The following is a 13,068-nucleotide window of genomic DNA, read 5'->3' on the forward strand; positions in this document are numbered from 1 at the left end:
GTCAAATTGAGAAGTCATTAGGTCAGAATCTCTCTTATTTTTTCAGCATAACGGCAATACTCCTTCTGTATTATTTAATAGGTATATGTAATTCAGTGGTTAGTTTTAAAAATTCCACGTCTACAAATTTAAGCAGCTACAAAATAGCAACAACCAACTTCTGAATTATTTTAAGGGTCCAGGAGAACCTAAATTCCCTCTTAAGTAGTAGCTTGGCAGTTCCAAACGTTGAAATACCTCCACGCCAGGAGAAGCACAAGAAGGGCCCAGACCCCCTGGGGAAACTGTGAGTCAGGACTCCATGCCTTGAAACTTACTTTTTAATGCCACCTCCTTCTTTTAGGATGACACGCTTTTCTTTATCCACAGTGAGATTTAGAAGAACGCCACAGGCAGAAAAGCATATATCCTGATGCTTGGCATCCAGCAGGGCAATCATGAACTTGTGCACTGGGAGGGCAGAGCACAAATGCAGACCAATAAAGCTTAGGGTTCCCAGCTGTGCCTTATTTTGGGAAGGGGAATAGGAGAAGATGGGGAGTGGCTCACAAAACTGGAAACTCTGCTAGGAGGTTTAATCCATTCTTCCTAAAGCTTTCTCGCCATGCCCAGCTGCAGATTTACCAACATCCACTGCATCTAGAACTTGCTCCCCAACCCCCAAGTCCTTGGTGCCCATGTAGTTCTGTCTCTGACCTAGACAGCAGCTCCCTCTCCAGGGCAGTGATACTGTCCCTTCTGGTAGAAAAAGGGGAAAAAAAAAAAAAAATCTTGGGTCCAACCACACAGGTGACATTCATCTCTAACATCTGATTCTTCTCAAGGGCCCTTTTGAACGGTCATCAGCAATTTTCTTGAAATACACAACTTCAGGGGAGGAGGGGGGGGCTCCTGTTGAGATCCTCTCTAAAGTCTTCCAGGGTTTGTAAGAGAGAACTTGCTCAGGGGCTGGAAACCGGCCTGTAGCAAAGCAGGACTGCCAGGGTGGGGGGCTGCTCAGATCAAGACAGGCCCCCTAACTTCGAGAACCACTTTCCTTTACTTCCAGGAAATGGAACTCCTCGTCCTGTTGTCTTAACAGCCCCCACAGAGGTCGGGCAAAGGGTTGGGCAAGGTTGGATAAAGTGTGTGTTCTGCTGCCTCCTGTTTGCCCCCACCTGACAGGTGGCCATCCTGCTCTGACTTTGGTCCCAGGGATCATCAGACACATCTATGCCTGTGTTTAAGAGTCTGAAGAATGGGGGCACCTGGGTGGCTCAGCTGGTGAAGCATCTGCCTTCGGCTCAGGTCATGATCCTCAGAGTCCCAGTCTTTGGCTCGGTCATGATTGGGGGGGGAGGAGGTATCCAGGAATCAAGCCCCTCTTAGGCCTCCCTGCTCAGTGGGGCGTTCTGCTTCTCTCTCTCCCTCTGCCCCTCCCCCAACTCGAGCACATGCGAGCTCTTGCCTCTCTCTCTCTCAAATAAATAAATGATCTTTTTTTTAAAAAAAAAAGTCTAAATAATGTACATCAAAACATTAACAGTTTATACTCTCTGGGGGAGTGAGATGATGGGTGACAGTTTACTGCTGCTGCTTTTTCTCCCCCCTAATATCTGTGTTATCTAAATTTGCTATCATGGATAATTGGGAATTTTTAGTTATTATTCATACATGAAAAATTTGAGACATACAGAGGCTGGTTATCTTGGATACCTGCCACTCAGTTTAAGAAACAGTACATTATAGATCCAATTGATATTTTTGGGCATCCCTTCCGCTTCAAAGGTGACTTCTGTCTTACTATTTTCAAATGCCATTTGTACCTTATACCATTACTAAGTTCGTTACATAAACAATACTCATGATTGTTATGTATGTTCTAGAACATATTTAATGATATTATTCTTTATATACCCTCTTATCATCGGCTTTTTCGCTCTTGTATTACATGTTTGAGGCTAATTCGTGTTGAGTGAATCTCTAGTTCATTTATTTTAATTGATGTAGTACTTTCTTTCTTTCTTTTTTTAAGTAGACTCCCCTGCCTAGGGTAAAGCTCAACACAGGGCTTGAACTCACATCCCTGAGATCAAGACCTGAGCTGAGATCAAGATTTGGATGCTTAACCGACTGAGCTACTCAGGTATCCCAATATAGAACTTTATGTTGTCTGAATCTCATGATGTATTTACATTTAAGTTCTTTCCATTTTTTTTGCAATTACAAGCCGTACTGTTAGGGATGTTCTAGTACATGAAGGAGAAAGTCTCTTGAGTCCATTCTCAGGGACAATAATGATGTCTATGGATTACCTGTTTCCCTTAAACACACACACGTCCACACACCATCTCGGAGCACTCACAAGGGAGAGAGGAACAGGGAGAACCCCTCCCAGATCTATCTTGGCACACTGAGCTGAAGGCCTTAAGGACGGATGGAATAGAATGTAAAGCATTACTTGTCCCAGAGCAGAGACAAGTATCACATCGTCATGACCCAAGCTCGAACACTGCTTAGCTGTTTATTGGCAAGAAGAACATGTTTATGAACCTGAAGTGTCATTAACTCACCATTTTTCTGCACAATGAAATCGCAGATGTCATGGTCCTGGGAGAGGTTTCCAAAAACACGCACAGCCTCTAGGATTCCATCCATGTTATTACTCACAAGAAGCTTTATGAGCACTGGGTTTGGGAACCAGAGATATAAATCACTGAATTTAACTTTTCATTTAAAGACTATTAGCCATCAGCATCATACTAAATACCGATAACTCAAAATTTTCAAGTGACAATAAAATACAAACTATAAGGGACTTCAGTGAGAACCAAGACCTTAACATTCCCCCATATTCTGAATTCTTAGAAACAAATCAGGTTCTTTGATATTTGTACAAGAACTCAGAAAATAGGAAGGACACCAGTTCTGTGTTTCATTAAAAAAGTCAAAATCTTAACCAACCATGCATCTGCCCAAACCCAATTCTAAACCTTACATTCAGCAATATATAGCTTTTTGTCCCGAATGACAGAATTCTTCACTTGGTAGTAAGATAAGTTGTTGATTGTGGCCGTAGTATTGATCACCAGTTCCTCACAATCCTCAATTGACTTGTGTTCTGGAAGAAAGTTAGGAAAAGGGTATGAAAGATTCACTGTGGAGGTAGAAACATGACCTCCTAGCTGCCCCAGCATGCCAGGGTCAAGTTGTTGTCCCATATAAGGTCTGTGCAGGGGCTTTGCTTACTGCTTTACTTCCCAGGACTCTTCTTGCAGGGAAATGCACCAAACACAGGGGACCACTCCTGACCAAGTTCTAGAACACTCTAAGCTCAATCCCTCCAGTCAGGGCGTCTGGAAAAATTAGGCTGACCTAGGCTCTGTAGTTATAGTCAAGTGCACGTGCCAATGCATGAACAAGCTGAGCTGTGTCTCACCCCCACTGATCTGCGTCTTACCCCCACCAACCTGCGCTGTTCTGAGCTTTCCTGAGGGCTCTACCCTGCGAGTCTGTTCCTCACACCTCCACCTCTCAGCAGAATGACCCTTAGGGCATAATCTGTTCATAACTCCTAACCGTGCTGCCCTCCAAACACACAGAATCTGATCGCTTCTCACCTCCTCTGCTACCACCTAGCCCATCCCTCACCTCTTACCTGGCTTCTCCTCTCCCACCTTCCTGCCGGAGTCTATCCTTATCACGATCCTTTAATAGTCAACTAACATCACTTCTCCTACCTGAGCCTCAGGCCCTACCTGGGCAGCCCCAAGATCCTTCTTTTGTGGAAGGCGTAGCACAGAGGGAAAAGAAGAGAAAAGATATGGAGCAGGCTCCATGCTCAGTGCAGAGCCCAATGTGGGGCTTGATCTCACAATCCTGAGATCATGACCTGAGCTGACATCAAGAGTTGGATGCTTAACAGACTGAGCCACCCAGGCGTCCCTAGGCAGCCCCAGTTCTGACATCGAACTCCTCATTTGCTATTCCAACCCTCACCACACTGGTCTTCTTGCCCACCCACCCCCCTTTTAAAAAAGGTTTTATTTATTTATTTGACATAGATCACAAGTAGGCAGAGAGGCAGGCAGAGAGAGACGAGGAAACAGACTCCCTGCTGAGAGCCTGATATGGGGCTCCATCCCAGGACCCTGGGATCATGACCTGAGCCGAAGGCAGAGGCTTTAGCCCACTGAGCCACCCAGGTGCCCTCTTCTTTTTTAAAACCTATCAGCATGATCCTGCCTGAACCCATGCACCGCTGTTCCTTCTGTCTAGAATATACTGTGTTTCCAGTGCCCACTTGGTTCACTCCCCTCATTCTTCAGGTGGTTGTTTAGCTGTCATCTTACAGAACACAGTTTCCTTAACCTGCCTCTATAACATGGCATCCATTCCTCTTTTTCCCTTCCCCTCCTTTTATCTATTCCATTGCACACATAATCATCTGACCTGTTATGTGTTTGATGTTTGTCTTCTAGTCCTAAGATGGAAGCTATGTGAAACTAGGGATTTGTCTGTTTTCTTCATTGTTGTCTTCCCAGCAGCGAGAGCAGACTCTGGCACACAGGAGAGCTCAATAAATAGTTGCTGAATGCAACAACAAGTGGAGGACTGAACCCTTACTCCGCACAGGAGACTCTTGGTCATTCCGTCCCTGCCTTCCACTCAGCCTCCACACTCATCTCCCGGCAGAGGTAGAAATGCCATTGAGGAGTCCTTGTTCCCTCCACCCCCAGACTGATGGCACTAGACCTCGGGAATCTGATTTTTTTCTCTTGCCTTGGGAGAATTCATTAGCTCGTCCAGGAAAAGAAAGGGTAGCTCTTCTGTGTCACCGCCTTCTGTATAGGGTCTGGCATCTAGGCAAGAGGAACTTGCTACAAGGTATCCATCACAACAGCACCAAGGGCTGTACCGGCACCTAGCGCCACAAAAACAATGCCTTACATGCACTTATAAGCATTTGAGCCCATAATAATTCATACTCCAAAGGTGCATCTGTCTCAGCTCAGCCACCATAACAAAATACCACAGATTTGAGGCTTAATTAACAGAAATTTCTTTTTCTCAGAGTTCTGGAGGTTGGAAGGACGCCAATGTGGTTGCCAATGTGGTTGGGTTCCGGTGAGAGCCCTTCCTGGCTTGCAGATGGCTACCCTCTTGCCATATCCTCACATGGTAATGAGAAAGCCAGAGCAAGCTCTCTGGCATCTCTTCTTAGAAAGATGCTAATCCCACCACAAGCACCCTGGCTTCATGACCCTGTCCACACCTGACTATCTCCCAAAGGCTCCATCTCCAAATACCATCACACTGAAGATTAGGGCTTCAATATTTGGAGCTGGGGAGTGGTGGGTGCAATTCAGTCCATATCAACCTCCTAATATGCCCATTTTACATATGAGACCACTGAGGCTGAGAGGTGTTCCATACCTTGCCTGACTTCACAGAACCCACATCTGAATCTGGGTATACCTGACTCAACCATGTGTTTTTCCCATTACCTCTCTTCCTGGGTGCCCAGTAGAGCTGCCTGGGGCCAGCATTTGCTGCTAGAGGGCTTGTGTAGCTGGCTCTTGGATATAACAAAGTCTAGAATTTGGAGCTGGCCACTAAGGCAGCAAATCTCTAAATCTGGGAGCTTGCTGAAAGGGCCAGTCCTTATTAGAAACATTTTGTTTTGTTTTGTTTTAATTTTCAAAGACTTCTGCGAAGAGACTGGCTTCTAGAGACAAATGCTGGGGCTCCAAGTCCTCGACATATCCTGTGTCGGCCTGGAGGCCGGTGCTTCCATCGGCTTCCTGCCCGCATGCCTGCCATGTCTCCACTGTAGACCCAGAGCTCCTGAAGAGCAGACACTATGTGTTTTTAAGCCTTGCTATGCCCTGAAGGTTGGTATTCCTCTCCAAGTTCATATGGAGGAGCTCCAGTGTGAAGTCACCCCCAACGTGGTTGAATCTGGGGCGAGGGCCCGCGAGGAGGTGGTGAACGGCCAAATGAGTCATCAGAATGGGGCCGTCATCCAATAGGGCTGCTGCCCTTAGAAGAGGAGGAAAGGAGCATCTACAAGCCAGAAACAGCATCCTTGCCAGACGCCAACCCTGCTGGCACCTTGACCTTGGGCTTCCAGCCTCCAGAACTGTGATGTGAGAAAACATGTCTGTGGTTTAAGCCACCCTGTCTGTGGTGGTCTGTTACACGGGAGCCTGAGCAGACTAAGATAAACCTCTTTTAGCATAGGATTCTTTAGGCACTAAGTACTCAATAATGGATCTTAATGAATAGCTGGGGGCCAAGTTCAAAGGTTACCCCCAAACATCATTTTCATCAGGTATTAATGTTTCTTCTGCAGTGAAAACATCTGTCAGAGCCTGGTAAGTAGTAGCTGAGTTGATCCCTCTGTGTAGTAGTTAATTTCCCTGCACACGGGCGTGCAGGTGTGACTGTGGGAAATGACAAGGCCTAAAAAGTGGAAGGGTCTATAGACTGAATTATGTTCATATGGTGAAGCCCTAACGTAACTGTATTTGGAAATACAAGATTACATGAAGATTAATGAAGATTAAATGAGGTCATAAGGGTGGAATCCTTATCCAATTAGCCTAGTGGCTTTTATAAGAGGAGGAAGAGAGACATCTGCATGGCTCAGTCACTTAAGCATCTGCCTTCAGCTCAGATCATGATCTAAGGGTCCTGGGATCAAGCCCAGCATCAGGCTCCCTGCTCAGTGAGGAGCCTGCTTCTCCTTTTGCCTGCCGCTCCCCCTAATCATAGCATGTGCTCTCTGACAAATAAATAAATAAATAAATAAATAAATAAATAAATAAAAATAAAGGGGTGTCTAAGTGGGTCAGTGGGCTAAAGCCTCTGCCTTCGGCTCAGGTCATGATCCCAGGGTCCTGGGATGGAGCTCCACATCCAGCTCTCTGCTCAGCAGGGAGCTGCTTCCCTTCCTCTCTCTCTGCCTGCCTCTCTGCCTACTTGTGATCTCTGTCAAATAAATAAATAAAATCAAATAAAAAAGGAAGAGGAAGAGAGAGAGAGAGAGCACATGCTCTCCAAGGGCACATGTCAGCAGAGGCTGTGTGAGGCCACAGACAGAAGGCTGCCCTCCTCAAGCCAGGAAGACAGACTGCACCAGAACCCAGCCATGATGGCCACCTGATCTCAGACTTCCGGTCTCCAGAGTGTGAGGAAATAAATCTGTTGTTGAAGTCACCCAGTCTGCGCTCTTTTGTTACGGCCATCGTAGCAGACTGGGATGGGGGTTGGAACCACGAAGTGGGCTGCGGCCTGTACCAAGTACCTAAAAGCGTGGGAGCGGCTTTGGAGCTGGGGGATAACGGGAGGCTGGAGGAGTCTGAGGTGCGTGGTAGAAATGAGAAATGTTAGAGGCAATTCGGGTGAGGGTTCAGAAGGAAAAGAGGAGAGCGGGAGAGAGAGCTTCCGTCTTCTTAAGGAACACAACAGTAATCATGAACAGAGTGTTGGTAGACATATGGACATAAAAGGTCATTCTGAGGAAAGGAGGAACAGGTTCCTGGAAACTGCTGGAAAGGTTGCTGTAAGGTGGCGAAAAACTGGCTGAACTATGTTTTCATTCTAGTGTTTTGTGAAAGGTAGAACTTGCAAGCAACGATACTGGATATTGAGCTGAGATCTCAAAGCAAAAGTGTTTGAGGATTGGCTTGGCTTCTCCTGACATTACAGTAAAATGTGAGGAAAGAGAGATGAAGAAAGAATTGTTAAGCAAAAAAGAAGTAGAACCTGAAGATCTGGAAGATTTTCAGTCTATCCCTATGGCAAAAAGTGTAAAAGCATGTGCGAGAGTGAACCAAATGTGCGTTTGGAATATCAATCAATACAGATTGGGGTTCTGTGGGCAGAAACACTGCCAGTTGGAACGTTAAGGCTCTGAGACAGGAAGGCTATCCTTGCATGGGACAGGTCAGGATGAGGGAGCTATTGGGCTGTGAGTGAGCATTATTCTTCTAGAAGAATGGAAATGACCCCAAAGGTGAGAGATCACAACCAGGGCCCCTCCCTCGGGTTCAACAGGCCAGACACCCTCACCCTGAAGCCTTGAGAACAAGACCAGCCTGCAGAGCCCCGGTACCTGAACAGACAGATGTGGAAGTCAGCCCCCGCCGAGGGGTTCTGGAAGGCAGAGCACTGAACCAAAGCGGATGGCTTTCAGGTCTTAAACTACGATGGCATTCACCTGGCTAGCTTGCAGACTTGCCTGGGAACTGCAATCTTTTCCTTTTCCCCTGTTTCTCCCTTTGGAATGGGAATGTTTATCCTAGACCTGCCCAACTCTGTATTTCGGAAGCATGTAACATGTCTGGTTTCACAGGTTCACAGGAGAAGCATTGTTCCTCAGGATGTACCATATCCTGAGTCTCACAATATCTGATTTAGATGATATTTAAATGAGATGTCGATTCTTAGATTTTAGAGTTGATGCTGGAATGAATTAAAACTTTTGAAGTTATTGAAATGGAATAAATGTGTCTTGTGTGTGAAAAGGACATGAATTCGGGGGGGTGGGGTGGGTAGGAGGAGCAGAATATTATTGACTGAATTGTGTCCTCTCTCCCAAATTCATATGTGGAAGCCCTAACCTCCAATGCCATTGTAACTGGGGTAGGGGTTTTAGGAGGTAAAGTGAGAAGAGGTCTTAATGGTGGAGTCCTTATCTGATGGACCAGATTGGAGGTCTTAGAAGAAGAGAAAGAGAGAGAGATCAGAGAGATCATCCACTCTCTCCCTGGGGCTACACTCCGAGGAACCACACGTGATGACCCGTTGAGAAGTCAGCCTCTACCCAGCTCTCAACCCAGACCCCACCGCAGGCCCCTCCACCTTGGGCTTCCAGGCTCCAGAATCACAAGAAACAAATTTCTCTGGGTCAAGATACCCAGCCTGCGGTAGTTTATTATGGAAGAGTGCAGTGGCGAATAATGGGGAGAAATGGGAGACTGGGGCCATAATTACAGGTACTGTAAAAATCTAAGAAAAAGATACACTCTCATCCCGTGGAATAACGCAGGAAAAATGAAGGATTTTAAACTGTTTGCGCTTAGTTTGGCCAATTGTTGGCAATTTGATTGGTACCTTCTTTTTTTAAATTGTGACAAAATTCACATACCATAAAATAAACCCTTTTCGGGGCGCCTGGGTGGCTCAGTGGGTTAAGCCGCTGCCTTCAGCTCAGGTCATGATCTCAGGGTCCTGGGATCGAGCCCCACATCAGGCTCTCTGCTCTGCGGGGAGCCTGCTTCCTCCTCTCTGCCTGCCTCTCTGCCTACTTGTGATCTCTGTTTGTCAAATAAATAAATAAAATCTTTAAAAAAGAAAAAGTGTTTCTAAAAATAAACCCTTTTCAAGGTGTACACTTCAGTGGATTTTAGTAACTTTTTTTTCTTTTCTTTTCAGATATATATGTATGAGAAAAATATATTTTTATGTATCTTTAATGTGGAATTTAAATTTTAAATATATATATTTAAAACATATTTAATACATAGATATACATACACATACATATATACATATGTGTGTGTATTTATATATATATATATATATATATATTTTTTTTTTTTTTTTTAACCTGGTTTACTTTGGAGGCAGTTCTGAGCAGAAGAGGGATTTTCCCACCCGCAGCTGAGACGGCTCATTCAAGCGAGCCTATCTCACCACTGAAACCGTCCCCGCGCCCGGGAGGCCACCTGAGGCCTCCTGAGTCCCCTGCAGGCAGCGGCCGGCGGCGCGGGCCTTACCCAGCGTGGTAAGCAGCAGGCCCACGGCCTGCGGGTTGGCGGCCAGCACAGGGCCGATGCCAGGGTGGATGGCTAAGTTGGCGAGCACCCGGGTCAGCTTGATGAGCACGTCCTCCGCCTGGGCCCGCGGCCTGGGCGTCTGGGGCTGCTCCGCTCCCGCCGCCGGCTTCTCCGCACACAGGTCCAGTTTGTAGAATGCATGGAACAATGCCAGCAGGGTCGGGATGCTCCCTCTCTCTTTGGAAAACTGTTCGCGAGCCTGGTTATTTTTCGCGGTCAAGTTGCCGAGAATAAAGACAATGCGGACGATCAAATCCTGCAGTAGAGAGAAGCGGGTTACAAAGGGCAGGACCGGGGCGCCTGGGTGGCTCAGCCGGTTGGGTGGCTGCCTTCGGCTCAGGTCATGATCTCAGGGTCCTGGAATCGAGCCCTCGCATTGGGCTCTCTGCTCAGCGGGGAGCCACTTCCCCTCCCCCTCTGACTGCCTCTCTGCCTGCCTGTGCTCGCTCTCTCTTTCTCTCCTTCAAGTAAATAAAAAAACAAAAACAAAAACAAAACCAAGGGTAGGACCAGTCGTTGGAAAGAGTACAGTATTTAATTTATTCCCGAGTTAATTAATAGTAGGATGGAACACATCTGGCTTCTCCTAACGTGTCTAGTATTTGATTCCCAAGATCTGTGCAAATCGACAGGGGAGATTAAAAGCATCTGGCCACAGAGAGCGACTACAAACTGAGGGATGTACTTAGCAGGGGCTATTAACTTCAGATCCTTCATCTGAAATTCTGGTTGGCCTTTTTTTTTTTTTTTTTAATCCCCCAGAGAACAGTTAGTTGAGTAGGACGGCATCACTAATAACACGTTACGTATAAGTATTGACACTAACAGCTTTCTTGAGCACCTACGTCTTTCACTAAGAGGTCACCTCCTAGGGAAGCACTGTGTTTCCAGAAACCAGGTGTTTTGCACAACGGTTCATCAGACTGTGTTGCATCAGGCTTCCCCAACCCAGGCTCAGCAGACTTCGGAGGGCAGGAGAATCTTTGCTGTGGGGGCTGTGTTTAGCAGGCGGCAACCCTCGCCCCTACTAGAGAAGCCAGTAGTGCCTCCCTTGACATCACAACCAAGAAGGGTTAACCGTTGTTTTAAGTAGGCTTCACGCCCAACGTGGGGCTTGAACTCACAACAGCAAGATCAAGAACTGCACACTCTATGAACTGTGCCAGCCAGGCGCCCCCACAACCAAAAAGGTTTAAACGTCCGCTTGGGGCAAAGTGACCCTCAGCTGAGAATCACTGTGTCATAAATGTTACGCTTTAAAGCAGTACTTCTCGTCTTTGACCAGGGTAGTGGTGACGTGGGCAACCCCTTTATCACGATTTGCTAAACGGTACATGTGTGTTTCATGCACTTTTCTGCAAGTCAGCTATATTTCACAATAAATGTTTCTAAAAATCCCAAGCTGAGAGCAATTATAACTGAACAGGGTACAAAAACAATTATGTTCTTAATTCTACAACAACAGACAGATGACGGAATACAGTTGGCCTCCCCGTTACCCGTGGATGGTAAAGGAATTCCTCTGGGAGGAAGAGACTTTATTTTTTTTTTTAAGATTATATTTATTTACTTGAGACAGAGAGAGTGCACAAGCTAGGGGGAGGGAGAGGATGAGAGAGAAGCAGAAGCCCTACTGAGCAGGGAGCCTGATGTGGGGCTCAGGGCTCGATCCCAGGACCCTGGGATCACAACCTGAACTGAAGGCAGATGCTTAACGAACAGAGCCATGCAGGGACCCCAGGACTTTGAAGAGACACTCATGGAGGGGCTCTCACCGATTTGGATGCTATCAGAGTGCGAGGCGCTGTGCAATCTGACAGAAACTGGGGTTTGTAGAAGCTGCCTGGTCACACAGCTAGTGAGGAGTGAGTTAGGATTTGAACCCAGGATTCCCCTGGCCTTTCTACAACCAAGCCCTGACTCCCACAAAGTCTATCCTGTAAGGACCTCCTTTGCCTAGCCTTTTGCAGAGCAGTTAAGAAATTATCTCCTTATAAAATGCAAATGTGGGGTGCCTGGGTGGCTCAGTCATTAAGCCTCTGCCTTCTGTCAGGTCATGGTCCCAGGGTCCTGGGATCGAGCCCCACGTTTGGCTCCCCACTCAGTGGGAAGCCTGCTTCTCCCTCTCCCAGTCCCCCTGCTTGTGTTCCCTCTCTTACTGTGTCTCAGTCAAATACACAAAAAAATCTTGGAAAAAAAAAAAAAAAGCAAATATGAGGGGTGCCTGGGTAGCTCCGACCCTTAAGACTCCTCTTGCTTTTGGCTTAGGTCATGACCTCAGGGTTGTGAGTTCTAGCCCTAAGCGGGGCTCTGCACTCAGCTTGGAGTCAACTTGTCCCTCTCCCTCTGCTCCTTCCTCACTTGTGTGTGCTCTCTGTCTCTCAAATAAATAAATACAATTTTTTAAAAAAAGTAAAATAAAAATAAAATGCAAATACGTCACCAGGAGGGATTCCCAGTAAACGCAGCTTTGCTTATCGAATCTGTAGTAATTAGCAGCCTCAACCATGAGGGACAAAGGGCAGAGGCCTAGACCTGTTTTATTCGGGGAGCCAGGTCTAGGTGGGACCTGGGGGTTGGGGGGTGGGCAGCGCAGGGACCACGTGTGGCAGAGAGCGGAGGGTCCCAGACAAAGGACAAGACTTCTGGAATTGCCTGGGGTGACTTGGCCAACACCAACTTGTTCCTGCTTGTTCTTGAAAGAAAAAAGTTTCCCCTGGCACTGGCCGAGGAGAGGCGAGGCCGCGGCTTGTGCAGCTGGGAACCATCTGTCAACATGAAGAAAGTCGAAGGCTAACTCACCAGCGAGAACTGGAGCTGGTCCAGGAGAGTTCACACTGGGAAAAACCTCTGCTGGGCAGGCAACCCACAGCAGCCAGTCATCCGGTGGGGAGAACCCGCTCCCCGGGCCACCAGGACCCGAATGCCAGTCCGTAGATAACTCTCCATGCTGAGGGCCTGGAAGCATACACTCCCAGGAAAAGAAATGGGACAAGGGGCTCTGAAGAGCTTCTAATCCATTTGCGAGGATGAGGCTAACATCTATGGGGTAAGGCTGAATTCAGATCCGTTGGAGGTAATTTCAAAATACGGCTCTCTGGAGGGGAGGCCAGGGCAGGCTGGCCAGTGGAAAGGAGCAGGTCTTGAGAAAGAGGACCTGGGACAGTCCCCTCGCTGGGAACTGAGGTCCCTTTGTCAGTGTCTGATCACCAGATGGTTCCCTGAAAAATCTGATGAAGTCTGT

The 13,068-nt window shown here is 47.1% G+C and overlaps 1 protein-coding gene across 2 annotated transcripts in view; it reads right to left on the reverse strand.

Moving 5' to 3' along the window:
* Positions 1–13,068, reverse strand: part of ARMC2 (armadillo repeat containing 2) — a 112,012-nt gene that overhangs the window by 7,642 nt on the left and 91,302 nt on the right. For both annotated transcript variants that reach the window (XM_082732050.1, XM_082732051.1), the window contains 4 exons: positions 9,765–10,080; positions 2,978–3,100; positions 2,553–2,666; positions 318–450 (listed from right to left, as the gene is read on the reverse strand). In XM_082732050.1, the coding sequence (XP_082588176.1) occupies positions 318–450; positions 2,553–2,666; positions 2,978–3,100; positions 9,765–10,080 (686 nt within the window). The remainder of the gene's footprint in view (positions 1–317; positions 451–2,552; positions 2,667–2,977; positions 3,101–9,764; positions 10,081–13,068) is intronic.

Source organism: Mustela nivalis (genome assembly GCF_964662115.1).
Source record: "Mustela nivalis genome assembly, chromosome: 5".
Classification (NCBI taxonomy): Eukaryota; Metazoa; Chordata; class Mammalia; order Carnivora; family Mustelidae; genus Mustela; species Mustela nivalis.